The sequence below is a fragment of the Cheilinus undulatus genome, linkage group 8 (assembly GCF_018320785.1).
Source record: "Cheilinus undulatus linkage group 8, ASM1832078v1, whole genome shotgun sequence".
In the NCBI taxonomy this organism is placed as follows: Eukaryota; Metazoa; Chordata; class Actinopteri; order Labriformes; family Labridae; genus Cheilinus; species Cheilinus undulatus.
This window is the reverse complement of record NC_054872.1, coordinates 33698618-33725931: the sequence shown is the minus strand read 5'-3', so window position 1 is coordinate 33725931 and position 27314 is coordinate 33698618. Positions and strand designations below refer to the sequence as shown.

The 27314-nt window shown below is 39.5% G+C and overlaps 1 protein-coding gene across 1 annotated transcript; it reads right to left on the bottom strand.

Moving 5' to 3' along the window:
- Positions 1–43: 43 nt before the first annotated feature.
- Positions 44–27314, bottom strand: pou2f2a (POU class 2 homeobox 2a). The gene is made up of 15 exons (XM_041794228.1): positions 27206–27314; positions 21679–21744; positions 18120–18154; positions 16522–16578; positions 15650–15769; positions 14668–14773; positions 14464–14555; positions 14211–14360; positions 13962–14103; positions 13720–13868; positions 10251–10448; positions 9896–10101; positions 7182–7250; positions 6818–6891; positions 44–615 (listed from the first exon to the last, which is right to left on the bottom strand). The coding sequence occupies exons 1-15, from the start codon at positions 27258–27260 to the stop codon at positions 287–289; spliced, it is 1848 nt and encodes a 615-aa protein (XP_041650162.1). The 5' UTR covers positions 27261–27314; the 3' UTR covers positions 44–286.

The window sequence follows — 27314 nt, the reverse complement described above, 5'->3', positions numbered from 1 at the left end:
GTCCCACACTGTCTCCTCTCCATTGGTTTGGATAGATAAAGATTTTTGGTTTCAATCTTCCCCTTTTCCCTCCCTTCTCCCCTCCTTCACCTCCCTTCCTCCCTCTCTCCGCTTCCATTCTGTGTATTTTTGGCATCGAAAGACTGGGAGAGAAAGAGAGAGAGAGACACATTGCGAAAAAATAACGGAAGAAGAGCTCAAGAGAGAGAAAGAGATAGCTTTGGTGTGAAAGGCGAGATTCTCGTTTCCTCCTTCCTCCCCCTCTCTGATTGGCCCTTTGGTGCGGTCACTCAATCTTGGCCCCACCCAGAGAGGGCGGGCTGTGTGCCATTTCGCTGGAGGAGCAGGAAGAGGCGGGGCTTGAGCAGGGAGAGGGGGAGCAGGGAGTGGGGCTGATGCTGCTGGCTGATGGGAAAGGGGACGGCTGGGAGGCTTTGGCTACGGCAGCGCTGAGCAGTCCAGCGCCGGGGTTCTGACCCATGTGGAGGAGGGCTGGGTGGTTGAGGAAGAGGGAGGAGGGGAGGCCCCCCGCCTGGCCCCCTGAGGCCCCCAGCATCACCTTGCTGCCCCCCTCAAGACTGGAAAGAGGCAGCTGGCCACCACTGGCTGCTAGGGCTGAGGACAGAGAAAGAAGACAGAAAATTAACAAAAATGAATTAATTACATTTTTCAGTGTCATTAGTAAAATTCATTTCATGAGCTTTAATTCTCTACGTTTTGCCTTATGTTTTTATATGCATGCATCTTCTCAATGCCAGAAAGCTTTGGACACTGTATAGATTAGTGGTTCTCAACTAGTGGAGCCTTTGGACCCATCATAAACTCTTCAATGAGAGATTTTGACTCAAACTTCTGACATTTTTGACCAGATACAGCTCATGAAAAGGTTTGGACTTCAAACAGTACAGAATACGTGACAAATCAAAAAGAGGACGAAACAAGCACATCTTGGAAAAATGTAAACAACTTTTTTGTGCATTTTTTTTCCAGGTGCACATTCGTGACCTTCTAAAAAGAGCTCCACGACCCTCTTTTAGGTACCGACCCACCACTTAAGAAACACTGGTACAGACCCTTGTCGTGTTTGTTAAAAGTGTGACCCAGTGGGCAGGGCTTAGCTGTTAGCAAAATGATCCGTATTAGCCATTGCTGGCTTGCAAGTTCTTTTTGGCTTGTTTTTGACGTGGCAGAACATAACAGGGGTCTCTGAATACATCACTTAATTTCTGTTTTCAAAAGTGTTGAGAAATGAACACGGACCAACAGGACTGCTGCAATCAGTGGTGGCAGGTATATACAGTAAAATTTCATCCTTGAGCTGTTACTATCATCCCCACTATTCTGGCATCCAGGAACAAAACAAGATGAAATCTTTTGGACTCCTCTGCTGCCTGATACCTTTTAGTGGTAAGAGTTAGCCACCCATTAATGCTGTGACATAAGATGTTTTTAGGAATGATAAGCAACAAAGAGTTCCTCTTTTTTTTCTTCTCTTCTCTTTTTATAAATTGTTTGGGACTGGTTTTCATGAAGGAATAAACAGTGGGTTAAGCTGTGTTGAAAAGTCAGTGGATTGTCCAGTAGTCTTGAATGCACCATGCCAGCAGTGCTGTTGCTGTGTCACAACCTACACCCTTGGACTTGAATGAAACTAGTCATTATTTTGAGTTACAACCCAGCCAAACAAGAACTGCACAATCACCGCAGTGCCTCTTGGAGCATACAAGGCTGGTGTTTGCCTGCCCCACTTTTAGGGCAAGTAGATTCTCTGTTTATTTATCTGGGCTTAGCCCGTAACACTGGAAAAGGGTCTACATCACGTATAACTGAGATTCATACCAAAACTCAAGCCCTGAGTCATCATTGTACTCTGTACACTCCAGCTAGTAGGCCTTCATTGATCACCCAGAGACTAAATCATTGGTATGTCTAGGTTTACAAGGAAACACTTTACTGACTTCAAAATTCTTGTAAAGAAGCTAGAGTCTTTGCTCTGCAACCAAGTTGTTAAAACATATCCATGTTATTTGTTCCCAAAGAGCATCCTGAAATGGAGAAAAGGAGTTCAGTTATGCTGTCAAGCCGCAGGAGGATTTTTATCTGGGGGAGCCGGTCTTTTGAAATCATTTTAAAGAAGATTGAGGGTGTCAGAGGAAGATGAATCACAATGTCACGACTAAGGACTTTCTTCTTAGACTGGGTTTTCAGTCTACATATGTAGTATGGAGGGCTGTCAAAGGCTGTTCTTCAAAAATGTGATTATTCTCAGAATTTCTGTCGTTATTTGCCATAAATCTCAGTTTTTCACATTTGAACTCTGGATTTTTGTACTCTATTAAACTAAGGGTAATTGACCTCCTATCTGGAAACGGACAAGTTTTTATTTTGAAATACATTATAAAACTGCTAGCTTGATGATTATGACATGAATGTAACACTGAAAGAGGAGCTTGTTATAGATTGAAAAGGACAAAGTAAACAGTAGAAAGGTGAATGTTTACACAAGCTGCAGATGACTGATTGTGCTGATTGTGATTTTTTTGACAGTGAGATGAGACATTGAGGCGCAATGGTAGACTTATTTTCCATAACTGTGGCTGCAGGGAGACGCAGCAGTGGCTTAACTAAAGTGTGCTGAAAGGAACAATAAAGAGTGTGATTAAAAGAAGTAAATTCAGTAATTATGGACCTTAATTAATCATGATTAATGCTGACAGCCCTAGCTATATGGCTTTAACTTTGGTAAATATCCTGCTGCTTTAAAGAGATTGTAAATATCAATGAGGCTGAATAAACATTAAATACTTTTTTAGATTTATGTGTTGGCTTATCTGGCTTTATTGTAGAGTTAGAACAGTCGATGGAGTGGGGAATGATATGGTGAGGCAGAAGGCTCTAATCTAACTCTTCTATTTGCCCTTGTCTTCATCTGTTTTTTTCTTCTGTTTGCTTCCAAGCACTTTGAAGAGTCGTGTCTTAAGTGCTTTATAAATAGAGCTGAATTACTTTGAAATGTATATATTGAGCTTGTATTGTTTGCCTTGATTATTACCAATGAAAACATCATTTAACAAATGATACTATGTTAGTGCTGATGATTAAGTTATTAAAAACACAGCATGAGTATCTGACAAACATCACCCATAAAAAGCTGTTGTAATTCATAAAGTGTTTTTCATGTGTGGTTTCTGTCCATTTTCTGCCTTTCAGGCTTCCTCCTCTACCACCACACAAGTTAATCATTTCCTATAAAACCAGCCAATGCAGACAAAGTGCCTGAACTTGTTGCTTTCAGCAGAAGTAGGTGGGGAATAACCGTCACCACCTCTTTTTTAAATGGAGAGCTGAGGGAGCGGCCACAGGGCGATCAAAGTGTGGTTACTTTGTAAAAAGTGCTGCACGCACCTGTCAGTCAGTGAGCGCTTACAGGTGTTTAGCTTTAAAACACTGCCAATAAAACTTAGAGTTTGTTGTAACTGATTGACTGATATTTGTAGCTTGGATTATTTAGTGGGTTCAGATACAGAAGAGAACAGATAAACTGTCTATTGTGGAAACTCTGAACAAGCTTCATGCAGCAATAAATAATTCAAGTGCATAGCAACAGATTAAAAATATGTTTCCCTTTTTGTTGAAATAAAAGCACGAGCATCCCTTTTACTCTTAGCTCAGAAAGTCTTGTGGGTGCACTTTGTTACGGTCTATTGAGGCCACTTTTGGTGAAGAAGCTGTTATTTCTGCCTCCTCAGAGATCGATCACTCGGCGTGTGTTGGGCTTCATAGTGGTGTGAAATGATGAGTCAGAAATGGAGCTCTAGTTTTGGGGTCTGACGCAGAAAACGTGACATTTAGAGCTGAAGTTTCACACATTTTTCTCCCATCGTTGTGGACATATTCAGATCAAAACAAACTGATTCCTAAATTAAGTGCTGAAACAACCCACACGACATTAGCAATCGGCACTAAAACTTCTCTTTGAAATTATCACCAAACTTGATCAGTGATAAAATGAAAAGATGAAAGGCGAAAGATGTGTGAGATAGCACAGACGCACATGCAAAAACTCAGCCCACACATTAACGCAACCATGAGCACAAACACACGCACACATGATGGGATGGATTAATGGATGTCAATGGCAACATATGAGAAATTCTTCTTGTCTCTGTCTGTCTCAGCTGCCTCACACTGTGGATGAGCAATAACCCTCCTCTGTGTATTCACCCATATCTCCAGCCTGCAGTCTACCCGTGCGATTTGATTCACCTACCATGCATGACTGTATTACTCATCATCACACTTCTTCTTTTCATACGTCTCTCTGCTCCTGCTCATAGTTTAGAGTATGATTAAGAATTCGCTCTGCTGACGGTTGCTGGGACTGTTTGGTGGTCATTCTTGCAGTTTTGTGCGCAGTATTTCCCCCCACATGTTATTTTTGTGTTGTGTTTAAGTGTAGGAAGGTGTGTAAGGGTGGATCTGTAGTGTGCAGTGTGGATGAGGATTTGTGTGTTTGTGTAGGAAGTTATCATAGACAACAGCTTGTGTTTGAGGGGAGGAAAAATATGGCAGGTTTGCACCAAACAAATACCATTATCTTTGATTTTTTAAATTAGGGCTGTCAAAAGATTAACATTTTTAATTCTACTTAATCCCAGAACTCCTGTAGTTAATGGTGATAAATTGCATCCTTTATTTAAAACTGTTTTGTGTCATTTTCATTTTTTTCTGTCTTAAACGAAGGGTAATCAACTTCCTGTTTGGATACAGACCTGCTTTCATGAGTAGATCAAAGGTTATGACAACTTCACAGTGGAAAAAATAACTTGTTACCGATTGAAAGGGACCTAAAGGGATGATTAAAAGGTAAATGTCTGATTACAAAAGGTGCCTACAACCTTGGACTTGTCCACTGAGCTGTCTGTTAGTTTTTCAAGTGAAATGAAACATTAAAGGGATATTTCAGTATTTTTGAAGTTAGGTTGTAAAAGACTGTGGTTCCCAAAGTGGGGTCGGGACCTCTTGGATGGTTGCTTGACACTAAGGTGGGCTTGCAAAAAAAACAAAAAACAAAGAAAAACTCCAAATATGTTATAATGTACCCATGATTGTAAAAGAATATCCTAAAAATTAGTTAAGTTTAAAATACAACCATATTAAAATAAGATTTGTGCCCAAATGTAAGTAATGCGTACAAAAACTCCTTGAAATACACATTTTTACATGATGCTTTGTGCAACATCATAAGCTTAACCAACTCCAGAAACAGTAGGGGTCCCCGGCCTCTGGCACTGTTATTATGGGGGGTCATGGCTGAAAAGTTGTGAACCCATGGTATAAGGTATCATTCAGTGATTTCAGTTTTGCTTTGAGAAGCTAGGCTATACAACATAACAGATGGGTACAGCTTCACTGTATAGTTTAACAAGTTTTAGGAAAGAAATGCGCCAGAAAACAATGTTGGCTCAGTTGTATGCCACATCAAAATTTTTTTGAAGTGTTTTAATTTTTACCCAGAAAGTCTCTGTGTTTGGCAAAAACAGCTGTTTGGGTATGCTGAGGCAGTGGAACGTGTAGACAAAGCCGTAGCCAAACACAGAGGCTTTCTTGGTCAAAGATAAAATGCTCCCATTTTTTCTGATATGGCATAAAATTGAGCCAACATTGGTTTTTTTTGTCCCATTTTTACCTAAAACTCGATAAATTGCACAATAAAACTATACCCATCTGTAGTGCTGTATAGCCTCGGTTCCCCTGTTTGAAGGGCCACTACTATATGCCACTTCTATCACCAAGTAGCTCATACAACCCAACTTTAAAAATATAGAATATCCCTTTAAGGCAGTGGCTCTCACCTGGTGGGTCAGGATCCAACAGTGGGTCGCAGAGCTGTTTCCAGGGGGGCCGTGAATATGTGCTAGGTTAAAAAATTTACATTGTCTATGAAGTGCTTTTGATTTTTTTTTTTTTTTTTTTTGGTAGTAAAAGTTTTTGATAGCAGAAAGGAAAACAATAAAGTGCTTGACAGAATTTTTTTCAGGATTATCAAGTCATTTTCTTGTCAGTTTATCTAAAATCTTTTAGGAATTATTGTGAACTTCCCGAGAAAACTTAAAGTAGTTTCCCCAAAAAAGTTTGAGAGTGGGCAAGTTTTCCCAGAAACTGTAGGTAATATTTTCTGGGAGTTTTCCCGAAAACCAAAAGAAATTTTACAAAGAACTTTTTTACTGTAAAAATCAGAGAATTATTGGGAACCTTCCAGGAAATGTTTTGGACTTTATTAGTAATGTGTCCCAGAAACTATTGGGAATATTCTAAAATACTTTTCCTGGAAACTTTGCATTATTTTCTTCAGTCTCATTTTTTATCATGTTATGTGCTGTCTAAACTCATTACTGTGTTTCACTGAATGAATATGATTAGAAAATAAAATATCTGAAATTTGGGTTGCGATTGTTCGTTAGGGAGTTGGTGGTGAGTCCTGAGTCAACACCAGTTGAGAACCACTGCTTTAAGGAGCAATGGTGGACTTATTTTGCATCTCGTGACTGCGGGGAAATACTACAGAGTCTTATCTAAAGTGTGGTAAAAAAATGACTAATTAATTGTGGTCAAGATTTCAGTGTGATTAATCTTGACAGCCCTAGTTTTAAAGCTTTCTTTGACAAACAAGTCTGTGATATAAAGCCCTCTTCCACCTCTTCTATGACCTCCAGAATTATACCCAGCTTATCTGCGATGCTAAATTTGTCATTTTTTTTCTCCCCCTCTGCAGAAATAAACCCATTTCACTGTGTCTCTTTTCTCTCTCACACACCTTGGATAGTGGCCAGGGGATTGTTACCGAGGAGGGCTTGGTTCATCCCTGTGTTAACTCCCATCACAGTGTTCCTGTTGTGTCACACGCACAGACACACACACACACACACACACACACACACAGGCAGCACCACACGTGTGCGAGCATATCCACAAACACAGACAGGCAGAGGAGAAAAAGGTGAGGGAAAAAAGCAGGTTTAGCAGCAAGGACAAGCAGAGGGCGAATTCAGCCCTGTGCATGTAAAGAACAAGAGGTTAGATATGTAGAGACACACAAAACGTATTTGTTAAACAGCAACATCACAGAAGAAACTGCGCTGAACAAGAGTGTGCTGCATGTGCATGTTTGTCGTATTCACCTCAAGTTTGCAGCAAAATCGGTGATGTAGTTAGACACGTCACCGTTCTTTTTACCCATACGCCATAAGCTGTGAACACAAGAACCACACACAAACACACACAGGGTTAAAAAGCACTGCCACACAGGGGGAGCAGTGTCACCCAATGGTACCTTGAGATATCAGTGTGTGTGTGAGTAAAAAAACAATCACTGCATGTGTGTGTGTGTACGGTATCAAACATTAAACTACAAACTGCAGGTGAACCGAGCATGGTGCAGTGCAGCAGTCATGCTGAGCAGTTAATGGTAATGTGTGGTTAGGTAATGTCATAGTGGTCATAGTGTGTGTTTATGTGTTTTGCCTAAATGAACAGAGTTGTGGTGGCCAACACAGAGAGAAACAGTGAGGTTTCAGTTTATATTATGATTCAGATGAATGTTGCATCAATCAAACCAACCACTGCTTTAATACTTAGATCATGACTTGTTATTATGTAACAGATGTAGAGATACAGACTCTGCAGGTTCCTTATCATTTATCAAGATTTCACAACATCCAACTTTCAAGTTTTAAAGTTATTTCCACAACACTTTATTTTAGTGGGCCCTAATTATCTAGTAATTTTATAGTATTAAGTGTTAATATAAAGTCATTTCTCAAGAATAAGGTGCTGTTTAGGGTTAGAGTAAGAGTGAAGTTAATGGTTAGGATACCAAAAGTTAAATTCAAAAACCTGACTTGCAAAACTTAATTAGAAAACATTTACTAAAGTAGAGTAAACAGTCTGTTTACAAGAAAAATGCTTGTCCTCCATGAGAACATCCAATGGATCCAGTGTAGCTGGTCCAGCTAATTTAGCTAAAGCTAAACTCACAAAGCAGCTACATAAAATACGTACCTAAGTTATCTATGTAGCTACGTTATCTTGACCCACATTTGCTTAAGATGACATTGCTAAAGCTAACTTAGCTACATTGTCTTTTGTAGTAACATTAAATATATACAAGTGTAACTATGTTAGCGTAAGCTTATGAGGCTAAAGCAAGCCCACTGTTCATGTAATTACTTCTTACATGGGTCTATACATAATTTAATCCTAGATTAGACCTCTGACCTTTTTCTATGTTTCATTTATTATTTTTGGTTTGTGAAACACTCAGACCAGCTTGTCTGGCACCAGCAACAACTATGGCATGTTAAAAGCCACTTAAATCGCGTTTCTGCTCCATAATTCATCACGTCATCTTGATCATGACATCATGCCTACACACATTGGTTACGACTAATTATTGGCCACTTGATTTTTGAGGTATTGAGCAGATGAGGAGGTAAACCAGATAAAATGATCAGTGAGTGGATTTAGAATTTCTAACAAACACTGTTTTATTTTGAGAACACATAGTTTACTCTCTAATACATGATTTTTACCCCCCCCCCAAAAAAAAAAGTCAGAGCAAAAGTTCACAGAAGTGAATACTTGTCTGATGTATGAAATGCTGTGTAAAAGTGTGCATCATGACATCTTGTTTTTTATTTTTGAGTTGAGAATGAAGACTTTGTTAATGAGTCCTTTTAATCTATCAATCAAACAGAATAGACTATTTCCGTTTTCTATTGGGGGTTTCTCTCCCTTATATCGTATACTGTAGGATGTGTTATTTTATAGAAAAAGTGCTGCTCTTGTGTTTATAATCCAAGATTATAAACCATACTTAAAAATATTTCTCTACAAAATAAGGGGTTTGGGGCCGAAATCTCAGAGCCAGTGGTGATTAATAGACTGACTTAGGACAGATTGTCAAACTAGGTAGCAAGATTTTCTTTTGCAAAATCCCTATTTTAGAAATGCCCACATTACTACTCTGATTCAAAATCTAGTTTTTAAAAAATATCTTGTTTTGTATCGTTGCATTGCTACTTCCCAAAGCTCGCCTTGAGCTTGAGCCTGGATCTGTGTCTGAACCGTCAACTCTACTGTCTATACTTTGGTTATTATGGTTTTTTCTCCTTATTAGGCATGGTTTATTTCATCCACTCAAAACTTTGTAATACACTTTTTGTTTTTAGTATTTCTCTCATGTTTCATTCTCTTTCGCATAACTTGATTTGTTTGAAAATGTTGGAACAATTGTGATCCAACATTTCTCTTGGGATTAATGAATTTCTGTCTAATTCAATGTGTTAATAGCTTTGACTGGCTACACTACAAGGGAGAAGATGTAAAAAAAAAAAAAAAAAGCAGCTGTCCAGAGAGGTTTGGCTATTGTTCAGTGTGAGGATAAGAGCGGAAATTAGTTTGGACCATCTTTGTACACATAAAAAGTCACAGATAAGTTGTGTGAATGATTAAAAAGACAGCTTGAACCACACTGACTTTCTGTCCTCCTAATGGGGAGAGTATAGTTTTAGAAAGTAAGCCTATGTCAAGCTAAATCCCTCCTTTAAATATCAGTCAGTGTGAGAGGAGGGGGTTTTGAAAGCTGTCTGACCACCTGGCAAGTGTCCCTAAGCACACTGACGCCATTGAGCTATAGTGAACAAATCTGTTCCCCGGCAAAACACAGATTCAAACCAGAATGATACGTATCCTCAAAGACTATTGGGAAATATTTGTTTTTTTGATTGACTTCCAAAATTAATCCTAAATGTTTCCATGACCTCAACTTTAGTGAAGTAACACTTAAGTGGAATAAAGGTAGTGTGCTGTGAGCGAGCGTGTCCTGCTTTCTTACCCTGTGTTCAGGTTGAGTGTGCTGTGGCTGGGAGTGGCAGGGCTGGCCGTGCTGCGGGGAGGAGGAGGAGGAGTCACAGGGGAGGGTGCGGAGCTGAGAGAAGGGTGGGTGGAGGTGAGGCTGGAAGTCAGGGGGCAGACAGAGGACATGGTGGTCACTGTTGTGCTGCTGAGACTGGTTACGGCCTGCGACAGCTGGCTGGACATCTGGCAGAGAGACAGAGACATGTTTCAGTTTCTTATGCATGATAACAGCTCAATAACCTTTACGCATTCACAACATACAGAAACGCACTGTGATGGACTTGTACACTAAACTAAAACATGCTAGAGTGTTATGAGGGTTGGATATTTACCATGTGAGGGCTGTAGCAGGGCGGTTTGTGCGTCGGCGGGGCAGTAGGGGCCTGACTGGGCAATGGAGGGGTGGCACTGGTGGGATTGATGCGTTTCTCTTTCTGTCGGCGGTTGCAGAACCAGACCCGGATCACCTCTTTCTCCATGTTAAGCTGCTCTGCGATCAGTAGGATCTCCTCTGAGGTAGGCTTCTGGTTCTGCAGCAGGGAGGAAGAAAAAGAGCATTCAGAAACGATGAGCTCTCCTTTGTCAGAAAGGCTTATTCACAGCTTTGTTTTTTCATGGATGGACTACTGCATAGTCTCTTTACTTGCCTTAGTCATTCCTCAATGGCTTGACTCTTGTAGGCTCAGAGTACTGCTGTCTGGATTTTAACTAAGACAAATTATAGGTCCAACTTTACCCTTATCCTTTCTCGTCTTCATTGCTAACATACAAGATTGGTTTTAAGCATCTTTAAATGACTTTGAAAACACAACATGGTCTGGCCTCCCTTACATTGCAGAGTTACTGACACCTCAAGCTCCAAATCCTAATCTAAGATCCACCACAGTACCCTGCCACGGGCAGCTTAGAGGCTTTTTTCTATTCTGCCCATGTTTTGATTTTGTTTTATTCTATGTATTTTGTTAACCACTTTGTAATTTTGTTTAAATGAGTTGTCCAGTGCCTATATAAAGTTCACCACCTTGGATGTTTTACCCTCTAATTGATTTTTTAAAATCAATCATGGTCAATATAATTTGGCTTTTTTGATTAGAAAAAATATAAAAATTATTGTCAAAGTGAAAACAGATGCCACAAAATAATGCCATTTTAAAAACTATACTGTAAAATAAGTGACTGTCCAAATATTCACCCCCTTCAAGCGGTACAGTTGGCTGCAACCACTGCACTGAGTCTGTGTGGATAGGTCTCAATCAGGCTTGCACATCTGGACACTACAATTTTACTCTTTTCTTCTTTGCAAAACTACTCAAGTTCTGTCAGGTTGCATGGGGATAAGGCGTGAACAGCCCTTTTGAAGTCCAGCCACAAATTCTCTATTAGATTAAATTCTAGTCTTTGACTCAGCTACTCCAGAACATTCACATTGTTGTCTTTAAACCATTTCTGTGTAGCTTTTGCTGTATGCTTCTGGTCAATGTCTCACTGGAAAATAAATCTTCTCACAAGTTCTCTTTTTCCTTGAGGATTTTCCTATATTATGCTGCATTCATTTTTACCCTCTATCTTTAGAAGCCTTCCAAGGCCAGCTGCTGAGAAGAATCCCCACAGCATGATGCTGCTACCAGTGCTTCACAGTGGGGATGGTGTGTTTGTGCCGATGTGCAAAAAATGGCCAAAAAGAACAACTTTTTGGTCTCTTCAAACCAAATAACTTTCTTCCACTTGACCATGGAGTCTCCCACATTGGTGAACTCTAGTTGAGGTTTAATGATTTTTCTTCAACAGTGGCTTTCTCTTAGTCTACTGGTAAAGAACCTGGGCAATAGTTGAGTTATGCAGAGTCTCTCCCATCTCAGCTGCTGAAGTTTGTAACTCCTTCAGAGTAGTCACAGATGTCTTGGTGGCCTATGTCACTATTCTCCTCCTTGCACAGTCACTCAGTTTGTGAGTACAGTTTACACACATCCCATATTCCTTCCATTTCTTGATGATGGATTTAACTGAACTCGGGGGGATGTCCAGTCCCTTGGAATTTTTTGTATCCATTCCCTGACTTGTGCTTTTCAATAACCTTTTCTCTGAGTTTCTTGGGGTGTTCTTTTGTCTTCATGGTGTAATGGTAGCCAGGAATACTGGTTAACCAGTGACTGAACCTTCCAGACACAGGTGTCTTTTTTACTACAGTCACTAGTGACACATTCACTGCACTCAGGTGATCCCCATTTCAGTCACTTTGAATGGGGTGAATATTTATGCAATCACTTTTTTTTAAATCGTACTTATTTATATTTAATTGATACTACTTTATAAAAAATCTGTTTTCACAATGGCATTGAGTTTTTTTTATTGTTTGTCAAAAAAGCCAAATTGTATTGACCATGATTGATTTATAACATCAATACAAGGATAAAACATCCAAGGAGGTGAATACTTTTTATAGGCACTGTATATCAGTTATTGTTATTATTTGCTGCAATACTGGATGCAAAAAAAACTCGGGAAGTACAATACTAGACTCTACCAATATCTGATATACTGATGTTTACCTTCAATTATTTTAGCTAGCCTTTCAAGTTAAAGGGACGAGAATCCATACTTTTTTTATACCACTTTTCCCATTGGGGGTTGCTGGGGGCTCTCTGGACGAGAGGCGGGGTACACCCTGGACTGGTCGCCAGTCAATCCCAGGACTGACATACGACGACAGACAACTAGGCACTCTCACATTCACACCTACAGCCAATTCAAAGTCACCAATAAACCTAACAAGCATATCTTTAGTGATGGGAGGAAGCTGGAATACCCAGAGAGAACCCATGCATGCACGGGGGACAACATGCAAATTCAGTACAGAAAGGCCCTGACTGAGAAGCGAACCAGGAACCTTCTTGCTGTGAGGCAGCAGCGCTAACTCCTCCGCCACCGTGCAGCCCAGGAACAATGAAGAAAAAAGACCTGAGCTCATGTAGGTCTGTTGGTAGTGCCTTAACACCACAAACCTAATTATACATAATGCTGATAATTACTGCTGACATAGTAGTTATAAATATCAGACATTTTCATATCTGCCTAATGGTAGTTAACTTTTAAGTAATATTTGCTGAAACTGACATAATGCTAATAATACTGTGCACCTCTGGCAATAAGGTAAAGTCAATCCGGGCCCTGAATACTTCCCCTTATCCTGTGTTTTTGGAATCCTTGGTACCCCATTAGCCATCCAGGCCACAAGCGTAAGAGGAGGAGGTTGAATCAAGCCCTACCTATGTCCTTTTTCCTCTCAAAAAAAAAAAAAAAAAATGAATAAAGTCTTTGACAGGAGATGGGAGTTGACTCAAAGCCCAACTTGCAGGGAAATGAAGTAGTATACTGGAGCATGCTTTGAAAAAAGATGCTTTGAAATCTCATAAACTTGTAAGTGGTTATTGGAGCATTTTCTGTTGCACAATAATAAAAAGGTGGAATTTTTACAAGTTATGCCTCTTCTCACTCTTTTCAGCTTTACACCAAGTTCAATGCTTTTTATTGTTGGTTAATATTATTTCTTTGTCTATCTGCCTACTTGATTTTATCTTTATTTCTCTGTCTTACATGTTTGAAATAAAAAATATTCTATTCAATTTTTCATGCAGATACACATGCTCACTGTTTTTAAATACTTGTCCTTCAATAACCAATCACCAAGCATGTTATAAACAGTTATTCAAATATTTGGGCTTGCGAAGGCACCATGAAAGAAAATTTAAAAAATATGAATATCTATTTCTGAGTTTTTTTATTCTTCTTTAATATCTTTACCGTCATGAATGCGCGTTCCAGGGCCACTCGAACATTCGTCTCAATGCTGGTTCTTTTCTTTCTGCGGCGACCAGGGACCCCGTCGAATCCCATAGTGGGAGAGGACAGGGAGCTAGGGCTGGGCAGGGTGCTGTCTATGGACATGGTTTCTGAGGAAGGAAGACAGACAGTGTGTCCTAGTGCTCTCCAAACCTTTTCTTCCATCCTGTGATAGACTGAATGCCGTGCACTGTTTTTCTCACCTGCATCGTTGAGCCACTTCTCCAGCAGTGGCTTCAGCTTGCACATGTTCTTAAAGCTCAGGTTGAGGGCTTCAAAGCGGGAGATTGTGGTCTGACTGAAGTCATTGCCGTACAGCTTCCCCATGGCCAGACCAACATCTCCCTGGTGGAGAAAAAAAATAGGAAGAGCAGTTTTACACAAGTAACAACAAACTACTGAGAGCAAATGTCGCTTTCACATGCTAACAATCACAGCAGCTGTTTCTCTACCTGTGTGAAGCCCAATTTGATGCGTCTCTGTTTAAAAGTGCGGGCGAACTGCTCCAATTCCTCCAGGTCACTGGGCTCCTCTGGGTGAGAGGTCACTGAGGGCACCGTGGTCATGCCTCCGCCACTCACCTCCACACTTTTGTCTCGCTGCTGCAGGGGTGACATCAGAGGATTGAAAGTGAGAACGAAAAGATCGTTATGACTTACAGAGTTTGCTTTTTCCACTGACTAAAGCTTGAAAGTTTCCTTCTACCTGTGCTTGGAGTCCCATTCTGGATGGAGCAGACAGCAAGCTCCCTTGGTTTTGCTGAGGTAGCGAAATAAGATTTGGTGTCGATAGGAGTCCTGAACAGAGGGAAAAAAGTTATCAGTTATACTCATGACGGATTTGGTATTAAAAAGCCAAATTTATGTCTGGCAAATTCACAAAACCTATTCTAGTAAGAGGTGTCCCCACCTTGCTGGCCCTGCTGTGCCTGTGGGAGGAGGAACTGGGCAGGTGATGGGAGTGGGTGGCCGGGCACCAGTACCAACTGCTGAAGCTGCAAAAGCTGCTGGATGTCCTAAATAACAAAGATTAATTCACAGATAAGAGACACAAGAATTAATTAATCTATTTAAAAGAAAGAGGGATCAGAGGCACAAAAATGCTTCAGTATGAAGGTTTTTTTCCACTGGAGGAGAGTTGCTGATTTGGATGCAGAGATAACATGTACAACCAGTGTAGGTGGAACCACTTTGTTATTGTCTAAAATATGAGAAGAGAAAGGGAAAATGTGCTCTTTCATGCAAGGTGGAAACTGTGAATCATTAAATGCACAGCAGACATGCAAGAATTGTTCCACGGTTTGAAAATGGTTCCTCAATCAAGCTGCTCATCAGGAAGTGGATGAGATTGACACGAAGTACCTGGGCGGTGAGCTGGATTGGCTGGGAGAGGGCAAGCTGTGGTGGAGGAGGTGGGACAGGGACACTTTGGGCTGTCTGCTCCTGTGTGCTCTGTCCCTGTCCCTGGGACTGCTGCTGGGCCTGCTGCCCTGTTTGTCCCACCTGCTGCTGTTGCTGCTGCTGCTGCTGCTGCTGCTGGGCTTGCTGATTTGCGGCTGCGGCTGCCTGAGCTTGCTGATTGGCCTGGGCAGCTGCGTGGGCAGCGTGAGCGGCGTGGGCTGCACTGGACTGCTGCACAGCTGCAGCTAGTAGCTGTGCCTGAGCCTGCTGCAACAACAACTGCTGCTGCGCTGGCAACAGAGCCGTCAGCTGGCAGGAAGAAAAAGGGAAGGAGAGGAGAGGAGAAGATTGAGATGCAGTTGAAAAGAAGATGATGAGTAAATGGAGACAAAGCAGAGACAAAGTGTTCAAAAGCAGCAAAAGAGAAGCAAGCAGAGTAGAAGCATAAGCAAAGTGTTAGTCTGCATGCTTTTTTGCTAAATCTGTCTCACCCCTGCTAGTTGGGAGCCGGTCAGCATGAGCTGTGTGTGTTGCAGAGCCGTCTGTGAGGGGGTTGGGCCATGAGAGAGAGGGAGGGCCGGGGACATCTCACCACACTCCTCCATCTTATTCTGAAGAGACAATAGATAACCAGATATTGATATGCGTATAAAACAGAAACGTAATGAAAAACAGACCGTCATCCAAGGCTTCATCCAAAGTTTCATCAACGTTTCCCCTGAAAATTCCCACCACTCCACCCCTGTAAAGGAATTCACACTGTTTCTCTCCAGCTCTACCAGCCGCTAGAAACAGTTAAAACAGCCATGAAATAAAGAGGCAATCAGAATTATCTCACATGTAAGCTGATCACAAATGTACCAAGTTTTTCTCAGGGTAGAAAAGCCCACTGGTCCCTCTTATTCTTACACAAAGGGCTGAACGTTTCTTCCTGGATCAGGCATGTTTGAACTGGCAACGGGGGCTCTTCCAGCTAACTGGTTTGCATATCTCCAGTGGTATGCAAATGAACAAGATTTCACATTTTGGAAAGTTGTAGCATCATCGTTTCTGGAACCTTAGAGTGCTTTATGAAGGCAGAGTGCCATCATAGCCAAGCTCTTCTCAGAGGATATGTTTACATTGGATTCTGGGTGGGGAGTCGACACATTATGAACCTCAGCGTTGAACATGACAAAGGAGCGATTAAATGCACATGTGAATACAAAGCTGAGGCAGCTATACTGTCAATAAGCCTATTGTGTGACGTGAAAACACAAAAGATGCACAAACAGAGGCCCAGACATATGCAGAGACATGCACAAGCAGTTAAGTGGCATGGACACACAGACGCAGACAAACAAATACAGACGCACACACTCACCTTACTGCTGCTCAGATTTGGTGAAAGAGGAAATGGATTGACTTTCATTGACTGAGCCTGCAGGAGGAGAATAAAAACAACTTTATGTTAAGAAATGTACACAAAAATGAGCTTAACTGCTTCTACTAAAGATTCACACAAAAATAAAATATTCTAATCTGCCTCATTCTTTTTTAATAAAATCCAGCAATTGACTGCAAATATACAAGTTAGTCATTTCTTTGACCTTCTGAGACCTGAGCCTTTGTTGGGAATGCATTTTTTGTTTCTTCGACTTATTTAAACTAAGCAGAACTTGATCAGTTGAAACATCAGCCTTGTTTTTAGACAGGGATTCCTTGGGAATTTTCCTTCCCAAAATCCACATGAATACCTTAAACCTCAAAGAAATACTTCAACTGTCTGTAAAAATTCTTAAATATATTTTGAAGTACCCCTTAAAATAGTACCACCAAATTTCTTCAAATAGTCCCCAAATGTTTCAGTGAAACTTCATCATAAAGCCTAGACATCAAATTCCCAAATTTCAAAGCAAATTCCCTTTAAAATGTCTTAACGTTCCCAAACAACTTCAAATAGATTCCCCAAAATTCTAGGAAAATTATGGAAAATCCCCCATTCAAACAAATTCCTTGAATTTTCCATGAAATGTCTTTCAAATTTAAATCCAAGAATATCAAAACGACAGTTTTTCCAACATTTCAACCAAATGACTTAATTTTCGTGAATACGTGAATATTTGGGACAATTATCTCCAAAGTTCTTATAGCATAAATTATTACTTTGTTGTTTGACAGCTAAAATGTAATATGTACATATGTACATGCAGGGTCTTAGGAGGTTAAACTACTAAAACATGAAGACTTAGTGACGATAATTGGAAATAATGTGATGTATTTACACAAGTCTGAGGAAATCTGATAAAAATGGTTTATAGGTGAGGGGATAATTATAAACAACAGAGAAAGAAGGGAAGGAATTCTGTATGTTTGAACTATTTCACACTTATTTTTTATTTTTAGAAACAAATTATGTAAGTATATATATATATATATATATATATATATATATATATATATATATATATATGATTTTTAATCACATTTTTAATTCAAGAATTTGCCTTTTTGTCTCTTAAAAATTGTTGTTTTTTTTGTGACTAATTGAACATAAGCAAGTTAACCTAGCTTCGGTATAAAGGAGGGATGAAGCGGCAGGAGTGCAGCAGTTTGTTTGCATGCTTGATTGTGAGCTTGTATGTGGAGCTACATCTGTGTATTGCACTCTCCCTCTCCTGTAAAGCTGTAATGTAAAGTGAGTTGGCAGACAGGGACATGTAATATCACACCGTCACCGTATCAATACGAATGTCTTGAGGTGTAATGAAGACAACGGCCACCTTTACTTCAGAGAGAAGGTTGATGCACATTTTCATCAAATTCTACCATAAAAATGTCACGATGAAATAAAAAAAGATTAGAAATATAAAGGAAAGACAACAGAAGAAATCAACACTATCTGTGGTTTGTTCTGGGTGGATCCGTCATGTAGGTGAAAGTGGTTGGAAGATTCTGCTAATAAGGACAGGAGTCTCATACCTGGTGATTTGATTCAGGTCCATTCCGCTCTGAATCTGTGTGGGAGGAAGAGGAAAAAGTGACGAATTGATCACGTTTACATTAAATAGATTTGATCATATTTTGTGTCAATAAAAAAAAAAGGATAAAGCCATGCTTTCTGTAATCCTAATGAACACAATTTGTTAATATAATAATAAAAATAATAATAATAATAATAATAATAATAATAATAATAATAATATGCAATATGGGTTATTGTGCTTTGAGCATATTTAATGATTTTTTATTGTCACCTTGTGTAAATGGGGTTCCCTGGTTTTATTAACACATAAAATTTAAAGAAAACATTTCACCATGTCTATACACAAAGTAGTCATAGCTATTCTATTCTATTCCACCATCCCATATATATATTTTGTATTATGTTTAATTTTATTCTATTTTCATTCTACTCTATCCTATTATGTTATACACTGTAAAACTGAACACGAAAATACTCAAAATATTTGTCAGAACTGATTAAGTAAAAGTTTTAAAGTACTGGAAGTAATTATTTTGAGTATGACTCAAGTTAGAATAAATAAGTCACATGTTACTCATCCCCTCATGTATTTCACATATTTTAATTTCCAACAATCATGCCACCAAAAATGAGCTACTCTTATTTACTACAAGTAGCAAAGACTTAGAGGAGCAATTTGACCCAGTGACGTGGTCTTCCACGGAGTTTAGTACATTATCTTTGCTGGGTTAAAGTTGCTCCCCACAGGCGGGACTTATCTGAGTCATTTTTGCACTCACGGTGCAAAAATGTAAAACCCAAAAGCATTCTGGGTTAACTCTGCAGATTAAGGGATGATTGTCAAATCAAGGTGATCAAGTGCTGTTTACTTAAAACTAAAAATGTATTCAACCAACTCATAAAAATAGAGCTGAAATAGCTGGTTGGGATTTTAAAGTTAACACAACCCTTTTTAAACATCCTTTTTGATCAGTCTTACAGTGCAGGTATTGACACGCTACATTGTATTATAATCTAAAACAAAAAGAAAGGCAATTTGTGTTTGGTACATTATTTCTTTGTTTTAACAATGCTTCTCGGCAAAAAATTTTATACCGCTGGAAAGTCTGTTTGTTACCCTTTTAAATGGTGCCACATTTGTAAGGAACATGCATTTGTGGGATGAGCAGCAGAGCTGAGTATGTGGGTTATGCCCATGAAAAATATGCCATATCTTCTCTGCCAATGCCAAGCAGCTGATTGTGCCATTGACTCTTGTTTGGTGTTTGGTGGATTGGATGATTGAAGTTTGAAGAAACAAGACATACTGACAATTTAACAATTTATTCATTTACCAAACAGGAGCCTCAGTAGTGTGTGGAAGAGCCATACACAGCCACAACAGCCTGGCTCCTCCTCCTCATGCTGGTCACCAGCCTGGTCACACACTGCTGTGGGATGGCATCCCATTCTTCAACCAGCATTTGTCGCAAGTCAGCCAACGTGGTTGTGTTGGTCACTCTGGCACGAACAGCATGCCCAAGCTGATCCCACAAGTGTTCAATGGGGTTAAGGTCAAGACTGCTGGCAGGCCATTCCATCATCTTCACTCCCAAATTCTGGATGTAGTCTCGGATAAACCCCACTCTGTGGGGGCGAGTGTTGTCATCTTGGAGGATAGAGTTCTTGCTGACAGGGTGAGAAAACAGTATTCTTGGGATATTTTCTTCTTGGGATGCCCACTTCGCGGCCTGTCTCTGACATCCCCCCATTATATGGAACTTGGCCTTCAGTTTGGAGATGGTACTAGGGTTCACTCCAAACAATGCCGCAACTTGGTTTTGCGGAACACCATCTTGAAGTTGCCCAACCGATGGGCCCTATCCAGATCAGTCAAACGTGGCATGCCGGTTCTTGAAGCAGACATCTACCGACCACTGTAGCAGGGCCCATGCTCACAGGCGCTGCCAATCAGGCACCTGACTGGCAACACCTGGGGGTACCAGAAGCTCAAAACAAGAGTCAATAGCAACAGCAAAATAAGCTGTTTAGCATTGGCAGAGAAGATCTGGCACATTTTTCATGGGCGCAACCCACATACTCAGCTCTGCTGCTCATCCCACAAATACATGTTCCTTACAAATGTGGCATCATTTAAAAGGGTAAAAAACAGACTTTCTAACGGTATAAGATTTATTACCAAGACACATTGTTACAACAAAGAAATAATGTACCAAACACAAATTGCCTTAGTTTCTGTTTATTATGTTAGGTTCTATTGTATACCATAATCTGTTGCATTTTGTTCAACTCTACTTCATTCTTATTCTGTCAACTTCTATGCCATCATATCCTACTTTCTGTAATTTTCCATTATATTCTGCCATATTCTACTCCAGTGGTCCCCAAATGGTGTGCCCAGGGGCAAGCCCAGGTATGCTGTTGGAATTTGTGAATCATACCTTATTACGACAACTACAGATAGTGTATCGCCGTTTAAACAGGCGGTGTAGTATGAATATGGTGTGCCTTGAGGGTTTGGCTTGATCTTAGGTGTGCCTTGGGCAAATTTCTTCAACCCTCTGTTCTACTCCATCATATCTTATTTGACTTTTTATGCTCTTATCATGCATTCTTCTCTGTTATATTCTAATTTATTCTGTCATATCCTACTGTTTTCTATTCTTTTCATTATTCCATTGACATCATTGCTGCTATTATCGCCATTTGACTTAATTGCTAAAACTATCACTATCAGCCTTACATGTGTTATTGTTGTAAATGTTAAAGTGAAACTAAAAGCTGCTTTACTTCATCTACTGTAATACCCAGTATCAATCCTCTCTGGTAATTATCATCACAGTTTCTTATGTTAGTATTAGAATGATCAGTCTGTTGTAGCCTACATGATTGTTCCTGCTAATATAACGAATACTTTTACTATCATTACTGGCATTGTAACACAGAGGAAAACAAGAGGAGGATCATTGATTTATCCTTGTTTTATCTCGAGGTGTCCTTTTCTTTTTGTTTATCTCCCTCTCTCCATAGTCATGGCAGTTGACTGTTTAACGTGAGTTGACCTGAGGTTTTTCTCAGGTAAAGGTGTTTTTCCTTGCAACTTACTGAATACTTCTTTTTGGCCCTGATAAATATATGGTTGTGATTACAACTTTACAGACATAGTACATTCTGCCAAAAACAATGGCAAAAAAGTCAATTAAAGCTGATAACAGACTTTATTTAGGTTATTATCAGCCCTTATCAATATTAGCATGCGTCCCTGATTTATTAATGTTGGGTCTTTTTAAATACTATACACTGTTTTTGCAAAGGAGATCATATTTTTTTGAAATTATTCTAAGAAAGACTGATTAATTGTGAAGCACTGTGTTTCCCTGTGAATGAAATGTGCTATTCTATTAGATTCTTCATTGCATTACAGCTGCATTGTTTTATATTAATTTCTATGGGATTGTACTGTATCTTATTATATTCATTCTTTGTATTAGTGTAGATGCACAGTATAGAGATCTATATTTCTATCTTTGTTTCAATAGTAGGAGCTCATCTTACCTGTGCCCTCTAACGGTGAGTCAGCCCCCACTTTCTCCACCTCTGCTGGCTTTGACATCCTGATATCTGAAAGAGGAACACACACACACATGAGGACAAATAATCCAGCAAAGCTGTTTCTTACAACAGTCAGACGAAAAAGAAAAGTGTTTCCGAAGCAGGTGATCAGAATCTCGATGACAGAAGGGGAAAAGCATACAGGTCAGGATGGTTAGAGCTAAGTGTTTTCAGGTCAAAACCTAAGCCTACACACTGTACAATAAACAACAAGGCTGAATCATTCACAAGTTCAATACAACCCACATTCATTCATACTTTCCAAATCAGCGGTTTAACATAGAGAAGGTGTTTGCTTGTTCTAAATTTAACTCAAGGTGTTTACGTGGGAGAAATGGCGCTAAAAATGTCTCATGTTGTGTGTCATTCATTAAAAGGCAACATCACTTCCTGCATTATACTGTACTGGGACAGCACCTATGGCAATGATGGGCGGCTGGCATTAAATTTAAACTTTGTTATAAAAAGACTGAGGTATGTTGGCAGGAGAGATTAAAGGGATGATAGGAAAAATATACTAATGTCTAATCCAAGTAATCTTTTGGATTAAAAGAGTATGTATTTCCATTCTTGAGTGTGAATGCAGCCAACCAATGAAAACATCTCCTTTAAATCCATTTTAAAAAATGTCTAATACCAAAAACTGTTAGAGAACTTTTCGCTGTGTCCATTTGAACCCTTTTTTTCTCTCTTTTTCTCTCACTCCCTTACCAGCAGACACGCACACATGCACGCGGAGCTACTTCCCTTTTGTGAAAGCATGCAAATCTGCCCAACGACCAACTAATTATATCTGCCACCTGCATAATAAACTCTCAGTCTCCCTCCTCCTCCTCTCTGTCTTGCCTTTCACCACCTCTTCATCCCCTCTTTGCTTTATCCTGTTTATCATTAAACTACAGTTCAGTCAAATTTTCTCTTAATCTGTGCTTTACAAATATGAAACATTAGACACTAAACAAACCAAAAAGGAAAGATCTAATATCTGACTCAACAGTATGGACAAGTTAGTGGTCAAGCATTGTTTACACCATTGGGGGGCAGCAGTGACACATGGAGGAGATCACAAACCTGAACAACTGACCAACACTGACCTGATGCCTGTTTCAAACACTAAAACATCAGTCCAGAGTGGCATTTTTAAAGCAAAAATGTGCATAATGTGTATTTTTTTTCACAGCTTCTTCAATGATCCAATTAGGGGCAAGAGTTTAAAATTAGTTATGAACTCTGCCTGCATCACACCAGTTTCATGTTCTTTATTGAAACCATGCCACATTGCATCACCCCTATTAACTAAACATTCAAATATTCAAATTCAAAACTGAAGTTGCTTCCAAGAGGCATCTGGACTTGGTCAAAATTCTCAAGGACACCCAAAAGACCTCTTTAGTTCACAGAAATGAGAACTCTTTCCAATCTGAGTATTAAAACCTTTATAAACATTTTTTTCTATATAAATAATAATCTCCCTGATCTAAAGAGACATAAACCCACATTCTCCCCCCTCAAACAAACATGAGATCAGTGTGTTTTGGTGCCTGCAGCATCACAGGGGAAGAGAGAAGTAGCATTAGCAGGAAAAGCTCCTCTCTGCTGCTGGGGTCAGGGAACACACACACACATGGACATACTAAATGACCGCAGGATTTCCTTCAAATAAACGGACTTCTGCAAAAAGAAAAAAAAAAAAAAAGCTTATTTGGTCACCCACCATGTGCATGCAAAACATCTGGTTAATGTATTATTAGAGTCCACTTGTGGTTTTCCAACTTAAAAATGGCTTCTCGTTGTATTACAGGCCTGTCCATTGTTGCATAATTTTCACTGAATCTGCCCCAAACTGGGAAGTCTTCCACTTTGGATTGAACACCTTCAAAACTTTCCCAAACTATAACATATTAAAGAAACTATATTTGTCTTGTATTTCTGTGTTGTGTTATATGTGCAGTGCAGAACAGCAAAGCCAAATCCACCATATAAAATGATTGTCCATCTCATAAAACAGCTGCGAGGTGAAGTTCCCTGAGCGCCGCCTCTTGTACAGTGCAGGCGAAGGTGTGTATTGATTCATGGCTCAAAATGGCCTACAGACAGAAGCATGGTGGATAATGTGGTCAGTAATACAGTAGTGGGACAGTATATCAAGATGCTGCGTCTTTTTTCTCACTTCCCCTCCCGACTTCCCCTTGTACCGGGTTGAACACAGAGTGTTAAACCCAACACTTACTGTCAGCGTGGCTATTAATATTAGCCTGCTCTCTCCCTCTCTTTCACTCTGTCTTATAGAAACCCTCCCTCTCTTTGAAACACACTGCTGCACACACAAGAACAGCAAGTTTCACTTCACAAAGACACAGTTAAATGCAATAAACATATTTAAAATTTTTGTGCAAATATGCTTGAAATTAGGTAAATTGAGGTAAATTGCCTTAAATGTGCTCCGTATTTATCTTGGAAAGATAATTTACAAGTACAAGCTTGAATTATTATGCTGGCTTCACCCATCATTAATCTGTTACAGCATATGCTAATCTCGCAACAAGGATCTAGGTTTATCAATGACCCAGGGAGACCCTGAGTTACACAATACACACATCTTAAACAGAGCAAATGTAATGCTGTATAATCCTGTGTCATGAATAAATGATGCAACGCAAAAGGAATAAGGAACAACAGTGCGTGTGTTCAGTCTGGACTGTTTCTGTTATTCTCCTCTGGGTATTTTGGCAGAGATGAAACTCCGCAGCAACTACCCCTACATCCCACTGACCTCCCCCAACACCCAAAACTCTACTTCCTTGATTCGGGACACAACCCAACAAAAGGGGTGCGGATTTTGCAGCATGGACGATGCCAAATTTGATTGCAGATTATTATTTTACATTAAAGCATCAAAGAGTTGATCAGCAGCTTTAACACATCTGTACGAGGGAGAGGGAATGGGGGCATGCAAAAATAAGGAAGGAGATAACTAGATGAGGGCAGAATTTGGAATGAAGAGGAGAAAAGAACAAGAAAGGAAAAGTTGAGATGTTCCAGCAGCTGATTGTCAAGTGTGCGACATTTAACCACAGTCAATCAATCAGTTTATATACAAAACCAATAAAAATGCAAAACAATTCATCATGATATTCAGAAAAATCTCATTTGTGAAATGGGACTCCTCAGAAGCTATGTGGAGCCTGTACACAGAGGCACAGATAGGATAATACAATAATATAAACAATTATAAATAAAATTCCACCAGCATTCCGAATATTACCTCAAGACTCTAAAATACCCTAAAATTTACTCTGAAGATCCTAACTATGACATTAATAAGTACATGTAGACAATGGCACGTAGAATATAGCTAATTGAATAAAACCGGATTATAGTTTTGATATGGGATGCTATTAAGAAATGATCAGAGATCCTCTGAGGTTTAGGACTCAACATATTTTAGTGGCGGCCGTTGTCTCAGACTCTTTTTGAAGCAAACTTCACAGCTGACACTGTCAGAAGATTTATCAAAATTTAATCACTTTCTGCCTCCATTATTTAATACAAAAATTAGATAACTTAATACATGATATGGACGATGTTGTGCATTTGAATTTAACAGAAATTGCATGCAGAATTATTCATTCAGGATTACCGTATGAATTATTCTTTATGCAAAGTGAGACAATGTTTAAAATAGGGCTGTCGGATTTAAAATCTTCATCACAATTAATCTCAGATTTTCTGTAGTTAATTGAGATAAAGCACATTCTTTCTTTATTGCATTTTAAATTTCCATTATTCTGCATATTGACTGTTTTTTGTGATTTTTTTTGTCTTCTGCCTTAAACTAAGGGTAATTGACTTCCTGTTTGGATACAGACCTGCTTTGATTGGTGGATTGAAAATTTAACATGAACTTAACCATGGAAAAGGAACTTGTTATGGATTGAAAATGACATAAAAGAACTTTTTTTAAAAAGTAAAATAAGACATTAAAGAGCAGTGGTGGAGTTATTTTACATCACTCTGACTGCATTAAGACACTGAGAATTAATTGCGATTTAAAAAAAATTAGTGCACTAATTCTGGACCTTGAATAACTGAGATTAACTCAATAAATCTTGACATTCCTGGTTTAACACAATAAAGGAAAAAGGTCAGGAAACTATTGTTACCACATATTAAAGAAACAAGTCTGTTTGGCCAAACTTAAACCTAAAATTTCTCTTTTAGCCTCCTTAAATTTTGTCGTAAATTTGCAGAACTGTCAAACTTTCAAGTAAACTAGAACATCACAAAAAATTGTTTACCAAAATAAATATTTGAATATCATTCCAAGCTTTTCTATCATCATGCTGATGTGCCTGGCTTTGCTGTGCTCTTGTTAGGTTGCTGAGGATGTGTCAGTCTGGTCGGAGTCACAGCAGGTCACAGCAGTGGCCGCATCAGGTTCAGAATTGACTTGGTGATTTTTATAAAATTACTCACTTTCTTGATAAGGCAAGGAATATTGTTGATTAATGCTGTTATCATAAACTATATCAGGACATTAAAAGGACAATGTGAGCTGAGTGACATTTCAAACATAATTTCTGGTAATGATGAGTCTGATGAGTCAGTGAGGAGTTTGATGAACTTTCTCTAACAGCCTTCGTCAGTTATCTGAGAATTAATCTGAGTCTTAATCTGAAAGTTCTCTGAGAGCTAAGCTGACCACCACAACAAGGCCGCAGGGCCGGAGGAGTCGCACTTTGTTCTGCTTTTTTTTAATAGTCAAATGCAGAGAATGATGATTATTTTAGGTGTTTCCTCTTTAGATTATCTGGCCTTTTCGTTAAAGAAAACTTTGTACTTTAGGTCTTTGAAGTTTAGTTTTCAGAGACTGCAGGGTTTAAAGTTTGAAAATGGGAGCAGTGTTAATCAGTGCAGCCCACCAACACCAGCAAACACACACAAAGTTGAAGCTGATCTCAAAGTTGCAAGGGTAAAAAAAAAAAGCCAAAACAGTTAAATATTTATAAAGTGAGCATGAAGTTAACACTGCTGCAGTGTTGGACAATAAAGAAAATGAGTTTAATTTTAACACAGTATAAAAAATTCTGCTGCAATAGTGATACTTTGTCACTTCCATTAGGTTTCATTACAAATTTAAGGAAAGTTTTAACATTTTTCCCATAAGCCTTTTCAGTTCAAGTACAAAAACACACACAGTCAACACACGCAGTCAGTTAGGCTGAGGTGTCTGACCTTTCCCTCCGCCTGTGACAGGCGTCCATCCATCCCTCCATCCCTCCACATCTCTCTCTTCGTCCCATCTCTCGCTCTTTGATGTCCTCTAATTAGTCCGGCTTGTTAGAGGCGGTGGCATTAATCAACAGCCCAAACACACTTCTCTCTACTGCACACACTCACACCCAGCTTAATTGGCCTCTGTAAATGAAGGCCGATGGAGAGAGAGAGAGCTGCACAGACAGTCACTCACCTGGCAACCACATACTGGAGAAGTCCTTCGCTGCTATCGCTGCTGTCTTGGTCATATCTGTGTGTGAGAGTAACGTAAAGAAAAACTCTCACTCTCCCTCTCTCACCAG